Here is a 15756-nt window from a genome sequence, read left to right as displayed (position 1 = left end):
ACACGGTATTGGACAATGCAAGTGTGCTGAATGCTGATGGACAACATTGGCATGTAAAGAAAACGACAGGGTTCAACATAGTATTATTATAAAAATGTATACAATATTACAGGAGAAATTATGCATTATATAACAAATACACATCCAAATGATGGTTACGTTGTAGTATTTAAATGCCCATCCCACCGAAAGCACGACGTCCAATCAAATAACAAGATTGCTACAACTCCCCGTTCGTAGACCAATCGTGGCCATCTCCACTCTTGGTCGTTTGAACTTGATTAACCTCGTTTATTCGAACCCATCTAATCGTGTCTGTTTTGTCCAATCAGATGGCAGAGATTCGTCACGCCTATGTCATCTTCAACAATACACTGCTGTGCTGAATATTATCATCTTCCATTATAATTTGCTGTATATTTTATTAACAATGAATCCAGTATTCATACCAGCATGTCTTCAGATGACGTCTTTATTATTTCGTGTAAAGGTAAAATAGCCTACTTGAAATTCAATGGAATTTGCAAACATATTCTTGCACAATTTACAAATGAAATATATAAGAAATATATATCAGATACGAATTTGGACATGGTTGGTGTTTTATTATTTTAATCTCAAGAACATTGTTGTCATTATGCCAAGGTCCAATACGGAACGCACTGTTTATAGAATTTGCTCCCACACGGACACATACCATTCATTAGCTACGTAGCGGCGATGGCAGTTCTGAGGACGGTGAGTCCAAAGATCACTCTCTTATATCGCTATTGTCTGTTTATCTCGATCGTCTGTAAATAGTTAACAATGCGGGGCTAATGTGTTGAACAAGTAAGAGTTAATGGACCTCTACTATTTACTTGTTTAACTGATGTGCTACTCGTCCCGCGCTGCTTTATCTTCAGTCTATCAGCTACACAGGCGCAGCTACTGCTTTTGGTGACGTTATTCGTGTTGGCAGTGTGGACATAAAGCGTGCAGTCACATATGAATAGGCCTAGGGGTGTCTTTGCGCCAGCATTCGGAGCGGGGGTGATAAATAAATGTGTGGTGTAAACATCTTTAAACAGATTTTCATTGTTATGCAAAATAACAATGCAGTAATGAATATTTAGGGTGGATTACATTATTCCGAATCTTTAGCCAGTCAGAATCTACAGATGTAAGCTTTAAAATGTGAAGGGTGTTGTTTTTACGATAAAAGCGAAATCTCAATGCATGGAAATACAGTGTCAAATTACGTTTCATTGTAAAATGGCATGCCTGCTATGAGGTGTTGGCTATGTCTCCAACACACAGTCTCTCTCTGTGTCTCTCTGTCTCTCTTTCTCTCTCTTCTCTCTCTTCTCTCTCTCGTACCAGTCAAATGTTTGGACACCTACTCATTCAAAGGTTTTAATTTATTTTTACTATTGTAGATTGTCTACATTGTAGGTTACTAGTGAAGACGTCAACTATGAAATAACACACGTTATGGAATCATGTCGTAACCTAAAAAGTGCTAAACAGATCAAAATATATTTGAGATTTTTCAAATTAGCCTCCCTTTGCCATGATGACAGCTTTGCAAATTCTTGGCATTCTCTCAACCAGCTTCATGAGGTAGTTACCTGGAATGCATTTCAACTAACAGATGTGCCTTGTTAAAAGTGAATTTGTGGAATTTCTTTCCTTAATGTGTTTGAGCCAATCAGTTGTTGTGACAAAGTAGGGGTGGTATACAGAAGATAGCCCTATTTGGTAAAAGACAAAGTCCATATTATGGCAAGAACAGCTCAAATAAGAAAAGAGAAACAACAGTCCATTACTTTAGGACATAAAGATCAGTCAATGCGGAAAATGTAAAGAACTTTGAAAGTTTCTTCAAGTGCAGTCACAAAAACCATCAAGCGCTATGATGAAACTGGTTCTCATGAGGACCGCCACAGGAAAGAAAGACCCAGCGTTACCTCTGCTGCAGAGGATAAGTTCATTAGAGTTAACTGCACCTCCGATTGCAGCCCAAATAGATGCTTCAGAGTTCAAGTAACAGACACATCTCAACATAAACTGTTCAGGGGAGACTGTGAATCAGGCCTTCATGGTGGAATTGCTGCAATGGTTTGTTTCCAACCTCTGTGTATTTGTGAGACGCAGAGTAGGTGAATGGATGATCTCTGCGTGTGTGGTTCCCACCGTGAAGCATGTAGGAGTTGTGATGGTGTGGGGGTGCTTTGCTGGTGACACTGTCTGTGATTTATTTAGAATTCAAGGCATACTTAACCAGCATGGCTACCACAGCATTATGCAGCGATACGCCATCCCATCTGGTTTGGGCTTAGTCCCACTATAATTTGTTTTTCAACAGGACAATAACCCAAAACAAACCTCCAGGTTGTGTAAGGACTTCCAATTAATCCCAAAGTTGTATGATGGGGTTGAGTTCAGGGCTCTGTGCAGGCCAGTCAAGTTCTTCCACACCCATCTCAACAAACCAGTTCTGTATGGATCACATTTTGTCATGCTGAAACAGGAAAAGGCCTTCCCCAAACTGTTGCCACAAAGTTGGAAGCACATAATCATCTACAATGTCATTGTAGGCTGTAGCATTAAGATTTCCCTTCACTGGAACTAAGGGGCAGGTAGCGCTCTCCTGGCATTTGAGAGCGTTGGCCAAACACAGATTTGTCCGTCGGACTGCCAGATAGTGAAGCGTGATTCATCACACCAGAGAACACGTTTCCACTGCTCCAGAGTCCAATTGCGGCGAGCTTTACACCACTCCAGCCGACGCTTGGCATTGCGCATGGCGATTTTAGGCTTGTGTGCGGCTGCTCGGCCATGGAAACCCATTTCATGAAGCTCCCGACGAACAGTTCTTGTGCTGTCGTTGCTTCCATTGGCAGGTTGGAACTCGGTAGTGAGTTTTGCAATTGAGGACAGACAATTTTTACGCTCTTCAGCACTCGGCGGTCCCGTTCTGTGAGCTTGTGTGGTCTACCACTTCGCAGCTGAGACGTTGTTGCTCTTAGATGTTTCTACTTCACAAAAAGAGCACTTACAGTTGACCGGGGAAGCTCTAGCAGGGCAGGAAGTTGACTAACTGACTTGTTGGGAAGGGTGCATCCTATGACGGAGCCACGTTGAAAGTCACTGAGTCCTTCAGTAAGGCCATTCCACTACCAATGTTTGTCTATGGAGGTTGCATGGCTGTGTGCTCAATTTTATACACGTGTCAGCAACGGGTGTGGCTGAAATGGCCAAATCCACTAGTTTTGAAGGGGTGTCCACATACCTTTTTGTGTGTGTGTGTGTATATATATATATATTTATTGTTAGTGTATTTACAGCCTGCTTTGCTCCAGCTGTCCCTTACACAGACACAGTGCAGGTACTGAACACTATATATATATATATAAAATAAATAAATAAATAAAATGTCACGCCAGACACGTGGTGCTTTACTGGTTTACATCTATCTAGAAGAGGGACAACATTGTAACCTTGGTTGAGAAGGCAAGTTTCTAATGTGGGAGTAGATTGTATTACAAGGTTCTTAGTAGGTTATTTGTCATAATGTTATTCTGATGCCTATGTTCTTTTAACTTTACCAGGATTATTAAATGTAATGTTTTCTCTTGTTTATTAGGCACTTCATGGACGGTTCATTCAAGCCATCCCCTACTCTTTGGGGTCGTTGCGGTTTGCCAGCTCATTCAAGGTAATATATAAAGGAGAAGTAATGACCAGACACCTGAGACAGTATCCTGAGTCATTGTATTAATCTTTGTCATCACAACCCCCAACACAGGAGGTTTTTAGGAGCTTGGCATGACTCTGAGGCACGGCTGTTTATTAACAGAGGCCGGCTGAAGCTTCTTTACAGGTAGAAGTGTCATTTGGCTCGTGTTCAGTAGCCTACCAGTCAGCCCGGGGGTCTATTGATCAAACGCTTTCTTAGTCCACCACGTGACTCTGTACCCTTTCTTCTCTTCTCTCACTTCCTTGTGCTTTGATTATTTAATTCAGTTTAATTGAAGTGCTTAATTGGCTCCCAAGCCACCATTAATTTCCGCTCCAAGCAAGCCCTTTCATTACAATAAAGACAATCATTGTGTTCGGCCCTCGCTCTGTTCCTTTCCCCTCCTCGTCTGTCTGTCCGTCTGCCTCTTCTGCTCTGCCCCGCTGCTCTTCCTCTCTCAGGCCGCAGACCTCACTATCGAGCGCAACACTGCGGGGAAGCCCAAGCCAGACCCCGCCTCCCTGGTGTTTGGCAAGCAGTTTTCAGACCACATGCTGACCATCTATTGGTCAGAGAAAGAGGGCTGGAAGGTTCCCCAGATCAAGCCCTTTCAGAACCTGTCGCTGCACCCTGCCACCTCTGCCCTGCACTACTCCATAGAGGTGAGAGAAGGAGCCATAGTGCAGACATAGGAGACATTAGGCTATGTTAGCCACGTAAAACCAGACAGACGTCGCAATAGTTCACATTCTGTTTCATAAAGGAAATGTGAGCGCAGTGGTCAATTTGCCTGACGAGGCGAGCACTGTCTTACTGAGACCTCGGTCCTTGATACAAGTCACCTAGCTTATTCTTTCAGAGATGGTTCATTCTGCCAGATGTATGAACAGTATGTCTGTGTCTGTCTCTCAGCTGTTTGAGGGCATGAAGGCGTTCAGAGGGGTGGACAACCACATCCGTCTGTTCAGACCCAACCTGAACATGGAGAGGATGCACCGCACTGCTGACCGCAGCTGTCTCCCTGTGAGTCTCTCTCAGACCTGGTCCTGAAGAACCCGGTTCTGGTTTTCCACTCAATTGAACTGAACCAAGTAGTTACAGGTCCTCTGTCCCTCCCATCTCTGTGTAGTTGTTTGACAAGGTGGAGCTGTTGGAGTGCATCAGGAAGCTGGTGGAGGTGGACCAGGACTGGGTCCCCTACTCCCTAGACGCCAGCCTCTACATCAGACCCACCTACATTGGGATTGAGGTGAGCACTGCTCCCCCTCTCACAGACACAGGAGACTGTCTCCATGGTTTCACATTTCACATTGGGGGTGGGGGCAGGTAGCCTAGTGGTTAGTGTTGGGCCAGTAACTGAAAGGTTGCTAGATCAAATCCCTGAGCTGACACGGTAAAATCTATCGTTCTGCCCCTGAGCAAGGCAGTTAACCCACTGTTCCTTGGCCATCATTGTAAATAAGAACTGGTTCTTAACTGACTTGCCTAGTTAAAGAAAAATAATGATCATATCTATTTTTTAACCATCTACACTTAGCCCTAGGTAGTGACATAGCGCTGTCACTGTTTCCTCCAGTAACACCCCTCTCCTTCCTCCCCTCTCCCCCTCCTGGCCTTAGCCTTCCCTGGGTGTGTCGAGGGCCAGCCAAGCCCTACTATTTTGCATCGTGGGTCCTGTAGGGCCCTACTTTACCACAGGGGCCTTCAGCCCAGTCGCTCTGCTGGCAGACCCAAGCTATGTCAGGGCCTGGAGAGGGGGGGTCGGAGCCTACAAGATGGGGGGGTGAGTATATTATTATTATTACACACACACTTCCAAGTAGAAGTGACTCAACAATTTGCGACAGCAACAATGGGTTGCTTTGTTGCATTGGAATTTCTGAAAAAGGAGTGGTTTCTTAATAGCTTATTAGCTATATAACAACTCTTGTATAACATCATGTAATTATCAAGATATGGTCTGACTCTGGGCCCCCAAGTTAACTTCTGAATAGAGACAGTTTGAGGCTTATAATGTAATTGTTTAGCTATTTTAACCATGCACATTCCTCTAGACAACATGTTGGCTGCATGTTAGCTGAACATGAACTTAATGTCCCGTCTGTCCTCTGGTAGCCATGTTGTTTGACCTCTCTCACAAGGTCAGCCCCCCCAGCAGGAGGAGCTGTTTATGAGGGTTGTGTGTTTCCAAGGGAGCTGCCTTCTGAAATGAAATATTCCATCACCCCTCCTCTCTCCCATGTCTGTTCCTCCCTTTCACTCTCATACTTTCTGTCTCTCTCCCCTCTCTGTCAGTAACTATGGGCCTACTATAGCAGTGCAGAATGAGGCTATAAAGCAGGGCTGTCAGCAGGTCCTGTGGCTGTATGGAGAGCAGGAGGAGATCACAGAGGTCGGCACCATGAACCTCTTCATCTACTGGACGAATGAGGGAGGAGGTCTGTTTCACTGTCTATGGTCTGCACGGCGCCTTCAGAATGTATTCACAACCCTTGACTTTTTCCAAATGTTGTTACAACCTGAATTTAAAATTGATTACATTTAGATTTTATCACTGGCCTACACACAATAGGCCAGTGATAATGTCAAATTAAAATCCGAAATGTCTTGAGTCAATAAGTATTCAATCCCTGGCAAGCATAAATAAGTTCAAGTCACATATGTTGCATGGACTCACACTGTGTGCAATAATAGTAATCAACATGAGTTATTAATGTTTACCTCATCTCTGTACACCACACATACAATTATCTGTAAGGTCCTTCAGTTGAGCAGTGAATTTCAAACACAGAATCAACCACAAAGACCAGGAAGGTTTTCCAATGCCTCACAAAGAAGGGCACCTATTGGTAGATGTGTAAAAAAATAAATAAAAAGAATAATAATAATTTTTAAAAAAGCAGACACTGAATATCCCTTTGCGCATGGTAAAGTTAGTAATTACACTTTGGATGGTGTATCAATACACCCAGTCAAACAATGATGCAGGCATCCCTTCTAACTCAGTTGCCAGAGAGGAAGGAAACCGCTTCGGGATTTCAACACAAGGCCAATGGTGACTTTTAAACAGTTAGAGTTTAATGACTGTAATTAGGAAACCACTGAGGATGAATCTACAACTATGTAGTTCCTCCACAATACTAACCTAAATGACAGAGTGGGGAAAAAGGAAGGCTGTACGAATAAAAAATATTCTAAAACATTCATCCTGTTTGCAACAAGGCACTTAAGTAATACAGCAAAATATGTGGCAAAGCAATTAACTTTTTTGTTGTCCTGAATACAAAGTGTTGTGTTTAGGGCAAATACAACACATTACTGAGTACAACTCCATATTTTCAAGCATAGTGATGGCTGTATCATGTTATGGGTATGCTTGTAATTGTTAAGGACTGGGGAGGTTTTCAGGATGAAAAATAAATGGAGCTAAGCACAGGTAAAATCCTAGAGGAAAACCTGGTTGTCTGCTTTCCACCAGACACTGGGAGATGAATTCACCTTACAGCGGGACAATAACCTACAACACAAGGCCAACTCTACCTCAAAATTAGACTGTCAATGTTTGAGTAGCCGAGTTACAGTTTTGACTTACATCTACTTGAAAATCTATGGCAGGACCTAAAAGTGGTTGTCTAGCAATGATCAATAACAAATTCTTCAAGCTCTTTCAAATTGTGAAAATAATAATGGGCAAATGTTGCACAATCCAGGTGGGGAAAGCTCATAGAGATTTACAGACTCATTCACAACTGTAATAACTGCCGAAGTTGCTTCGATAAAATGTTGGCTCGGGTATGTACACGTAAATGAGATTTCTGTATTTAATTTTCAATAAATGTGCAAAAATGTGCTTTTCACTTTATTGTGGGGTATTGTGTATAGATTGAGAGATAAAAAAAAAATATTTAATCCATTTTGAATTCAGGCTGTAACACAAATGCAGACTAGGTGAAGGGGTATGAATACTTTCTGAAGGTACCGTATGTCTGTTTGACTGTCTCTAGTCTGTATGTCTGTTTGACTGTCTCTAGTCTGTATGTCTGTTTGACTGTCTCTAGTCTGTATGTCTGTTTGACTGTCTCTAGTCTGTATGTCTGTTTGACTGTCTCTAGTCTGTATGTCTAGACTGTCAAAATAGGCTGTGTCAGTGCTTCCCCCTGTTGATGTTAATGTTTCTGTTCAACTTGAAATGGTGAATTCTGTTCAACTCCAAACGACGGTGTACAGCTTATGCATGTGAGTAAGAGTGCCTGTTTGTATGCAGAGAGAGAATTGCTGACTCCTCCTCTAGATGGCATCATTCTCCCAGGAGTCACCAGACAGTCTCTGCTAGACCTGGCCAGAGAATGGGTAAGTAGGGGAGGAAGAGGGAGGTTATAATGGGAAAAGATCAAAGTTATTTGAGAACAGAGAGGATATAAGACCAGTGTAATCCATTGACATAGAAGACAGAAGATGGTTAGCATAATTATTTTATTGGAATTCTAGTGATGCACAGTCATACGGACTTGTTTTGTTTCCTTCAGGGAGAGTTCAAAGTGACAGAGCGCACCATGGGCATGAAGGAGCTGCTCGGTGCTCTGGACTCAGGCAGGATTACGGAGGTGTTTGGTGCAGGGACGGCCTGTGTGGTCTGTCCCGTCGGCAGCCTGCTCTACAAAGGGAAGGTAACCACAAGCCTTGGTGTATTTACATTTTTCTGAAACCCTTTTGTTTTGCCCTCAAACAAAATGCTCCAGATTATATTCTCTCTTCCCCTCCCTCAGACCTACCAAATTCCTACAATGCAGAATGGTCCAGACTTGGCCAAGCGATTCCACAAAGAGCTGACAGACATGCAGGTAAGCAGGTCTGCCCTAATGCTTGCTTTGACCCTTTAAACAGAGTACTTCCCTTCGATATTAATTAGAACTAAATACATTTTGCTCTAAGCAACAGAATAAAGATGATGCTCGTTTTTTGTTTCCACTCTTCACTTCTGGCGCCATCCACTCCTCAGTATGGCCGGAAACAGAGTGAATGGGCACCACTGGTCGTTTAATTGGCAGTTTGCACATGCCAATCATATCGCGACCAGTCCTCCGCTCCATCTTCAAGACCAGCAGCTTCAGCACAACCCATAATGCACTCCTTCTGATAGGCTGGCAGACCGGCAGAGATGAACAGGTCACGTCTGTTACTCTTGGTGTTTCTGCGGGGACTTTTAAAGGGATAGGATTAGTCTGTCATTCAAATGTTGCAATTTGCATGGAATACCGACAGTTACACAATACTGTATAAGTAATGCTGTGAAACGGCTGCAGCCTCGGTTCAACCAACCTAGTCTAGTCTGTATTAGGAACAGAGTCGGTCTTCTTCCTATTCAGTCCTTTATCATACTGTAGCACAGGTTACAGACGAAATCGTCCTCCAAGCTTTTTAATAAACACTACCTGAGATGGTCTATAGGGTTGTCCATGCTATTGAACACAAACTAATGTATTGTTGTAATAGTTTAAATATGCAATACGCACAACTATTGTAGGGGGTTATTGGTCATTTGCAATATGGGAATAACTTTTTACAGGTCCTTAATAGGAACAATTGAGTCTGTTAGACATTATCACTGGCTGACATCATAAGGAATGTGTTGACTGTAGGAACGGATCAGATCAAAACCACGTCACAGGATTTGTTACTTTCTAAATGTCACTCTATAACCTGAGGAAGTAGAATATGATTTAAAGTACTTTTTGTTGTTGTAGAACCTATGTATATCAGGAATACAAATGGTTATTTATACATAGCATATTGACACCAGAGGTGCTTTTCAACAATCTCCTAGAAATGAGTTTACACTGACCTTAGTTTGATTTAAGTCAAGTGTGTGACTGAGCAGAAGAAATTCAGTCAAGTGATCACGTGTCTTTCTGGATTGGAAAGATGCCACTAAGAAAGTGATGTTGAGAAGATTGAGATTAAAATGGAGAGGTCCAAGTGAACTCAAGCATACACAAAGAGGTTAGCTATAGCTACATGATATACTTAAGCAATAAGGCCCGAGGTATATGGCCAATATACCATGGCTAAAGGCTGTTCATATGCGCATTGCGGAGTGCCTGGACTCAACCCTAAGCCGTGGTATAATGGCCATATACCACAAACCCGAGGTGCCGTATTGCTATTATAAACTGGTTACCAACTTAATTAGAGCAGTAAAAATACATGTTTTGTCATATGCGTGGTATATGGTCTGATAAACCACGGCTGTCAGCCAACCAGTTTATAATGTAGACTTCAGAGTACGAGAGAGACCACGTTCAATAGATGCTATAGACTGTCTGACTTCTGCACTAGGTTGTGTGTAATCATTATGTAAACTTAAGGTAACAATGAGTAGTTATTTTTTTTGTCTGGGTTTTTCTTGTCAATTGGAACAACTGTCTTCCCAATTATTAACTGTATATCCAGGTTTATGTCCTCACCCTGCTGCTTTCCTTTCTATGAATGTATTTGCCTCTTTCATATCGCTTGGTTTTCTCCATTCCTCCCTAAGTGCCTGACCGGGTGTGTGGACTGTCGTTGTCCTGTGGATCTAACTTGTCTGTAGTGGTTGCACTAGGCTATCCTGCTGGATCTTTGTGTTTTTGTTGTGGGACATTGTTACTAGATTTTTACAATAAACTCCATCTGTGTTCCATTGTCTGACTGGATGTGGTTTTGCTAAACTATGTACTGCTTTGATGCTCATGCACTTTACTCGATTAAAACTCAAATCTCACATTGTCAGCGTAGTCCCTTCTCAGTAATAATGAACGAACCACACACACCATCGTAATGTCTGACTTGGTCCATTGGACAGACTTTATTACAATCACTGATTCTACCGTACAGGATTGCTCATTCAATACTAAGAATGACAGAAAACAATAGAATACCATGATTATAGAACACTAAATATTGACACCTTTAGAGAGCTGTAGAATACACATTCCTTCTAAATGTTAACTTAAAGAAATCTAAATTAGTCTTGTCAAGCATAATTTACATTTCTTTGGCAACTTTTGTTCTGAATATTTTTTCTTCACTAAAAACATTTCACCCAAAATGATCTGCATATACATAATCAGAAATTGTATATAAATAGATTCTACCAAATTATGTTTTGAAACAGGAAAAGACAACCTCAGACAACAGCTTTGGCACAGTGCCAACCCCTAAGATTAGCATTTGATTGAAAGATGAGATCATATCTCTATCAGAACATGCTGATAGCAGGCCAGGATTAGATCCCCAGGCTGGATTTAACTGATCCTGTACTGAGATGAGCAGCAATAGAAAGGTGTCTGTTGAGCTCACTGGGGAGGGCTATCAGTGCCTGGCCCTCTCACTGGCTCTGGTCTTCAGTGGGACAGTCCTCCTCAAACAGGGCCAGGGTGTGCTGCCCCAGAGGGTTGTAGAGGAAGGCGTCCACCTCTCCCCCACTGTTACTGGTCTTCTGGAAGTGGATCTCCAGCAGGTCCTGCAGGTTCTCCTGCTCCATGACGGCAGGGATGCCAGTCAGCAGCACAGTACGCTGACAGCCGTGTCTGGTAGAGGGGTCAGATTGGAGGATATCGCTTTACTGCAGACAGCTTCTAGACATTAATGTTTAGACTAGCTTGTCTGTAAGTCCCAAACAATGAGTTGAGCACCTATTATCTTGTGTATTGGGCCTTGAGTTTCCTAATTGAATAACAATCCCATTGTAGTTGTAACTTGTAACAATTTTAATGGGCGCACAACCACAGGCTGATACTGTGTATGGTTTATAACATTACTCTCAGAATTGATTTCACTAGGCATAAAGGTATTTCTGCTGATAGTGTAGTTGGTCTATGATAAATTGCTTATTTCATAGTCTGGTTGTCATGGAGTTAAAGGGATAAACTCATGGCCATGAATATGAAATCTGCTTACCTGGAAACTTGTGATCTCTCCGTTCAGAAATGGAGTCACCTTCACACTGTGCTTCCTCCCTTTTTCAAACTCCACATCGTGGTACAGCTTGCCAGTCAGGCCTTTGGCAACTGTGGTAAACAATGCACAGTACGCTCAGATAATCAAAAGTTGTACATTTCTCATTATATAAAGTCAGAAAGAATGGACAGAAATAACAGTATGATGAAAATTCATTTGTCTGAGCTTTTCCCCTTTATGAAGAAAAATATTTTTTTTCTGACAGGAACTTGACTTGCGTACTATTGTTTTCTATAAAAGTGATGACCACGTTGCCAGAATCATGCAGCATGTCAGACTCTTCCACCTCCCCCCCCTCCATTCTTGCTCTTGGCAAAGTGGATCTCCAGTTTGTCGAGCAAGCGGTCCTCCCCGGCCTTCTTGGGCAGGTTGGAAACCAGGATACGGCGGGAACATACCTCGGTGTCCAACTGAGAGACAGGTGCACACACAGACACTGGTTCACACAAAGGAATGCAATGACATACATACCAATGAAATAAACTAACTGGATGTAATCCAAGTTATTCTGCACATGACACTCTTCATAACAGAGCCACAGTTGTTCAGGCCCTTGTATTGCACTGATTACATCATCTGCCTAACACCTAAACACTAGTGGAGATGTCTCTCTGTGGTTGTACCTCTACTTGACAGGGCACCAGCAGCTGTACGAGCGTGGCCTCCAGAGTGATGGCACAATCCCCGCCCAGATCCCCGCCCAGATCCACCTTATGCTCCCTCAGGCTCAGGATCTTCTGGGCCACTGTGGAGGAAAGGTGGTATAATAACCACAGAAATAAAATAGGTGCTAGACAGAGTAAAGGTTTCGGTCTTACCTTCCTCATCCTCAAAAGTGATCAGTGCAGTGCCCTCCTCCATTGGATACACTATATGTGGCTTCACATTAAAATAGAGTATGTTTGCACCATCACCCGTTTCTCCAGTGAACACAACCTTCTTTTCAGGCACTGCAGCAGTAGACACCTAAAAACCAAGAAAGACCATCTTCAATAGTGAAACTAAATCTCAACACATCTACTACAGTACACAGCCACACTAAGACTAACAATACAGCTCCTGAGTTTTGGGGTGTGGCCCTACATCAGTCTGCTGCTTGAGGTGGTGGGTGCTCTCCTCCTCAAGCTGCAGTTCTTCCTCTGCTCTCTGGATCTCCCTCTTCAGTCTGCTCTCCTCATCATGCAGGGCAGCCATCTTCTTCTGCAGAGAAACATTACTCCTATCAGTCATTCAGGCAGAATCCAAAACCTCTATCAAGACCTCTCTCAACCCCGCAAAAAGCCACTAAGTATAGGAAAAGCGAAATATAGTGATATCCTAAGACAAATGTTAATCCTAGTGTTGATCTTCGGTTTAGTGGTTTGCGAGAGGTTGTCATACCCTTTCAGAGTCTACATCCCTGGCTTGGTTGTTGTCATCCTCTTCCAGAGATATCCTCAGTTTGACTACGCGCTGTCTGAACTGTTTAGCAAGGTCCTCCTGGTCATCCCTGGCTCTGGACAGGTCCTGCTGCTCCTTCAGCAACTGATTGTGTTGAACCTGAGAACACAGATTCTATGAGGCCCTTGAGCCATAGGCTACACTCACAAACCAAGGAGATTAAATATGCATGAATTATTATACATTAGACAAAGCCTCTCTTTCTCTAACTCTCTCTATATATCTAAATATACACACAGTGGCTTGCGAAAGTATTCACCCCCTTGGCATTTTTTCTATTTTGTTGCCTTACAACCTGGAATTCAAATAGATTTTCTGGGGGGTTTGTATCATTTGATTTACACAACATGCCTACCACGTTGAAAACAAACAAGAAATAAGACCAATTTTTTTTTAAACTTGAGCGTGCACAACTATTCACCCCCCCAAAGTCAATACTTTGTAGAGACACCTTTTGCAGCAATTACAGCTGCAGGTCTCTTGGGGTATGTCTCTATAAGCTTGGCACATCTAGCCACTGGGATTGTTGTATATTCTTCAAGGTAAAACTGCTCCAGCTTCTTCAAGTTGGATGGGTTCCGCTGGTGTACAGCAATCTTTAAGTCATACCACAGATTCTCAATTGGATTGAGGTCTGGGCTTTGACTAGGCCATTCCAAGACAATGAAATGTTTCCCCTTAAACCTCTCAAGTGTTGCTTTAGCAGTATGCTAGGGTCCTGCTGGAAGGTGAACCTCCATCTCGGTCTCAAATCTCTGGAAGACTGAAACAGGTTTCCCTCAAGAATATCCCTGTATTTAGCGCCATCCATCATTCCTTCAATTCTGACCAGCTTCCCAGTCCCTGCCGATGAAAGACATCCCCACAGCATGATGCTGCCACCACCATGCTTCACTGTGGGTGTGGTGTACTCGAGGTGATGAGAGGTGTTGGGTTTGCGCCAGATTTAGTTTTCCTTGATGGCCAAAAAATGACATTTTAGTCTCATCTGACCAGAGTACCTTCTTCCATATTTTGGGGAGTCTCCCACATGCCGTTCGGCGAACACCAAACGTGTTTGCTTATTTTTTTCCTCAAGCAATGGATTTTTTCCGCAAAGCCCAACTCTGTTGAGTGTACGGCTTAAAGTGGTCCTATGGACAGATACTCCAATTTCTACTGTGGAGCTTTGCAGCTCTTTCAGGGTTATCTTTGGTCTCTTTGTTGCCTCTCTGCTTAATGCCTGTGAGTTTTGGTGGGCGGTCCTCTTTTGGCAGGTTTGGTGTGGTGCCATATTCTTTACATAAATAATGGATTTAATGGTGCTCCGTGGGATGTTCAAAATGTCTTGATATTTTTTTATAACCCAACCCTGATCTGTGCTTTTCCACATCTTTGTCCCTGAACTGTTTGGAGAGCTCCTTGGTCTCCATGGTGCCACTTGCTTGGTGGTGCCACTTTCTTGGCAGTGTTGCAGAACAGTTTATATATACACACACACACACACACACACACACACACACACACACACACAGATTGCACACAGGTGGACTTTATTTAATTAATTATGTGGCTTCTGAAGGTAATTGGTTACACCAGATCTTATTTAGGGGCTTCTTAGCAAAGGGGGTGAATACATATACACGATCCACCTTTCCATTTGTATGGTTCTTTTTTCCATTTCACTTCACCAATTTGGACTATTTTGTGTATGTCCATTACATGAAATCTAAATTTAAAAAAACATTTTTTACAGGTTGTAATGCAACAAAATAGGAAAAATGCTAAGGGGGATGAATACTTTTGCAAGGCACTGTATGTATATATATATATTTTACATTTATTTCGCAATTCAAACTTTGTCACATGCGCCGAATACAACAGATGTAGGTAGACCTTAGCGTGAAATGCTTACTTAACCAACAAAGAGAAAGAGTTCAGAAAATATTTACCAATTATAAAAAGTAACAATAAAATAACAAAAAGGAGGCATTATACAGGGGGTACCGGGTCAATGTGCAGGTGTACAGGTTAGTCGAGGAAATGTGTACATGTAGGTAGGGGTAAAGTGACTATGCATAGATAAACAGCAAGTAGCAGCTGTGTAAAAACAAATGTAAATAGTCCTGGTGGCCATTTCATTGTCTTCTGGCTTGGGGGTAGAAGCTGTTAAGGAGCCTTTTGGTCCTAGACTTGTGTGATTGGAGTCAGACAAGTTTTGGGGCTTTCCCAATCAATATCCTTTCTTTGGTCAAATATACCTTGCATTTGCTGATAGCATGTAGGATTCCATCCAAGGTGTTTTGTGATCCCTGGGTGTCTGTCATTAAGGAGAAATCCTGAAAAACAATTCCATTAGGTCAGCCGCCTGTTTATACAAATGATAGGACTCACTGAAGATGGGGTCCCCCTTACCTCATCACACATGACTGTCGGAGAAACTGACGAGTGTAGGCTACACTTCATAAAATGAAGTTGTTTGAAACGATCTAGTTTAAAGCTTTCGGGAATTCATATAGTTACACATTCCTTTTTGATTCGGCCCAACAATCAACGCGTCCAAGTACCATTGACCGTACATTTTAAATCTTTAATTTAAAAAAGTATGACTCTTAACA

The 15756-nt window shown here is 42.5% G+C and overlaps 2 protein-coding genes across 3 annotated transcripts; one reads left to right on the top strand and one right to left on the bottom strand.

The window, feature by feature from the left end:
- Window positions 1–380: 380 nt before the first annotated feature.
- On the top strand, window positions 381–10400 carry LOC124015857 (branched-chain-amino-acid aminotransferase, cytosolic-like). 2 transcript variants are annotated; one of them, XM_046331330.1, is made up of 11 exons: window positions 381–490; window positions 3629–3700; window positions 4183–4383; window positions 4634–4744; window positions 4851–4970; window positions 5341–5504; window positions 6017–6159; window positions 7986–8071; window positions 8248–8388; window positions 8488–8562; window positions 8721–10400. In XM_046331330.1, the coding sequence occupies exons 1-11, from the start codon at window positions 431–433 to the stop codon at window positions 8760–8762; spliced, it is 1215 nt and encodes a 404-aa protein (XP_046187286.1). In that variant the 5' UTR covers window positions 381–430; the 3' UTR covers window positions 8763–10400. The 2 variants fall into 2 exon arrangements, with proteins under 2 accessions (XP_046187286.1, XP_046187287.1); XM_046331331.1 differs by lacking the exon at window positions 381–490 and adding an exon at window positions 653–738.
- A 135-nt stretch (window positions 10401–10535) lies between these two features.
- Window positions 10536–15592, bottom strand: LOC124015874 (interferon-induced 35 kDa protein homolog). Its single transcript, XM_046331353.1, is given in 10 exon segments — window positions 10536–11287; window positions 11647–11769; window positions 11942–12014; window positions 12016–12129; window positions 12343–12464; window positions 12538–12685; window positions 12803–12919; window positions 13100–13258; window positions 15400–15477; window positions 15554–15592. Coding segments are annotated over 10 exon segments (1146 nt in total). The 5' UTR covers window positions 15566–15592; the 3' UTR covers window positions 10536–11087.
- Window positions 15593–15756: the final 164 nt, after the last annotated feature.

This window comes from Oncorhynchus gorbuscha, linkage group LG26 (genome assembly GCF_021184085.1).
Source record: "Oncorhynchus gorbuscha isolate QuinsamMale2020 ecotype Even-year linkage group LG26, OgorEven_v1.0, whole genome shotgun sequence".
Lineage (NCBI taxonomy): Eukaryota > Metazoa > Chordata > Actinopteri > Salmoniformes > Salmonidae > Oncorhynchus > Oncorhynchus gorbuscha.
Note: the sequence above shows the minus strand (reverse complement) of the source record. Positions and strands in the feature narration are given on the sequence as shown.

Bases quoted from the DNA above. Each gene is read 5' to 3' on its own strand.
- LOC124015857 (XM_046331330.1), top strand. From the start codon at position 431: ATGAATCCAGTATTCATACCAGCATGTCTTCAGATGACGTCTTTATTA. The intron at 3,701-4,182 runs GTAATATATAAA...TTCCTCTCTCAG, and splicing joins GGTTTGCCAGCTCATTCAAG to GCCGCAGACCTCACTATCGA. The intron at 4,971-5,340 runs GTGAGCACTGCT...TCCTGGCCTTAG, and splicing joins CCACCTACATTGGGATTGAG to CCTTCCCTGGGTGTGTCGAG.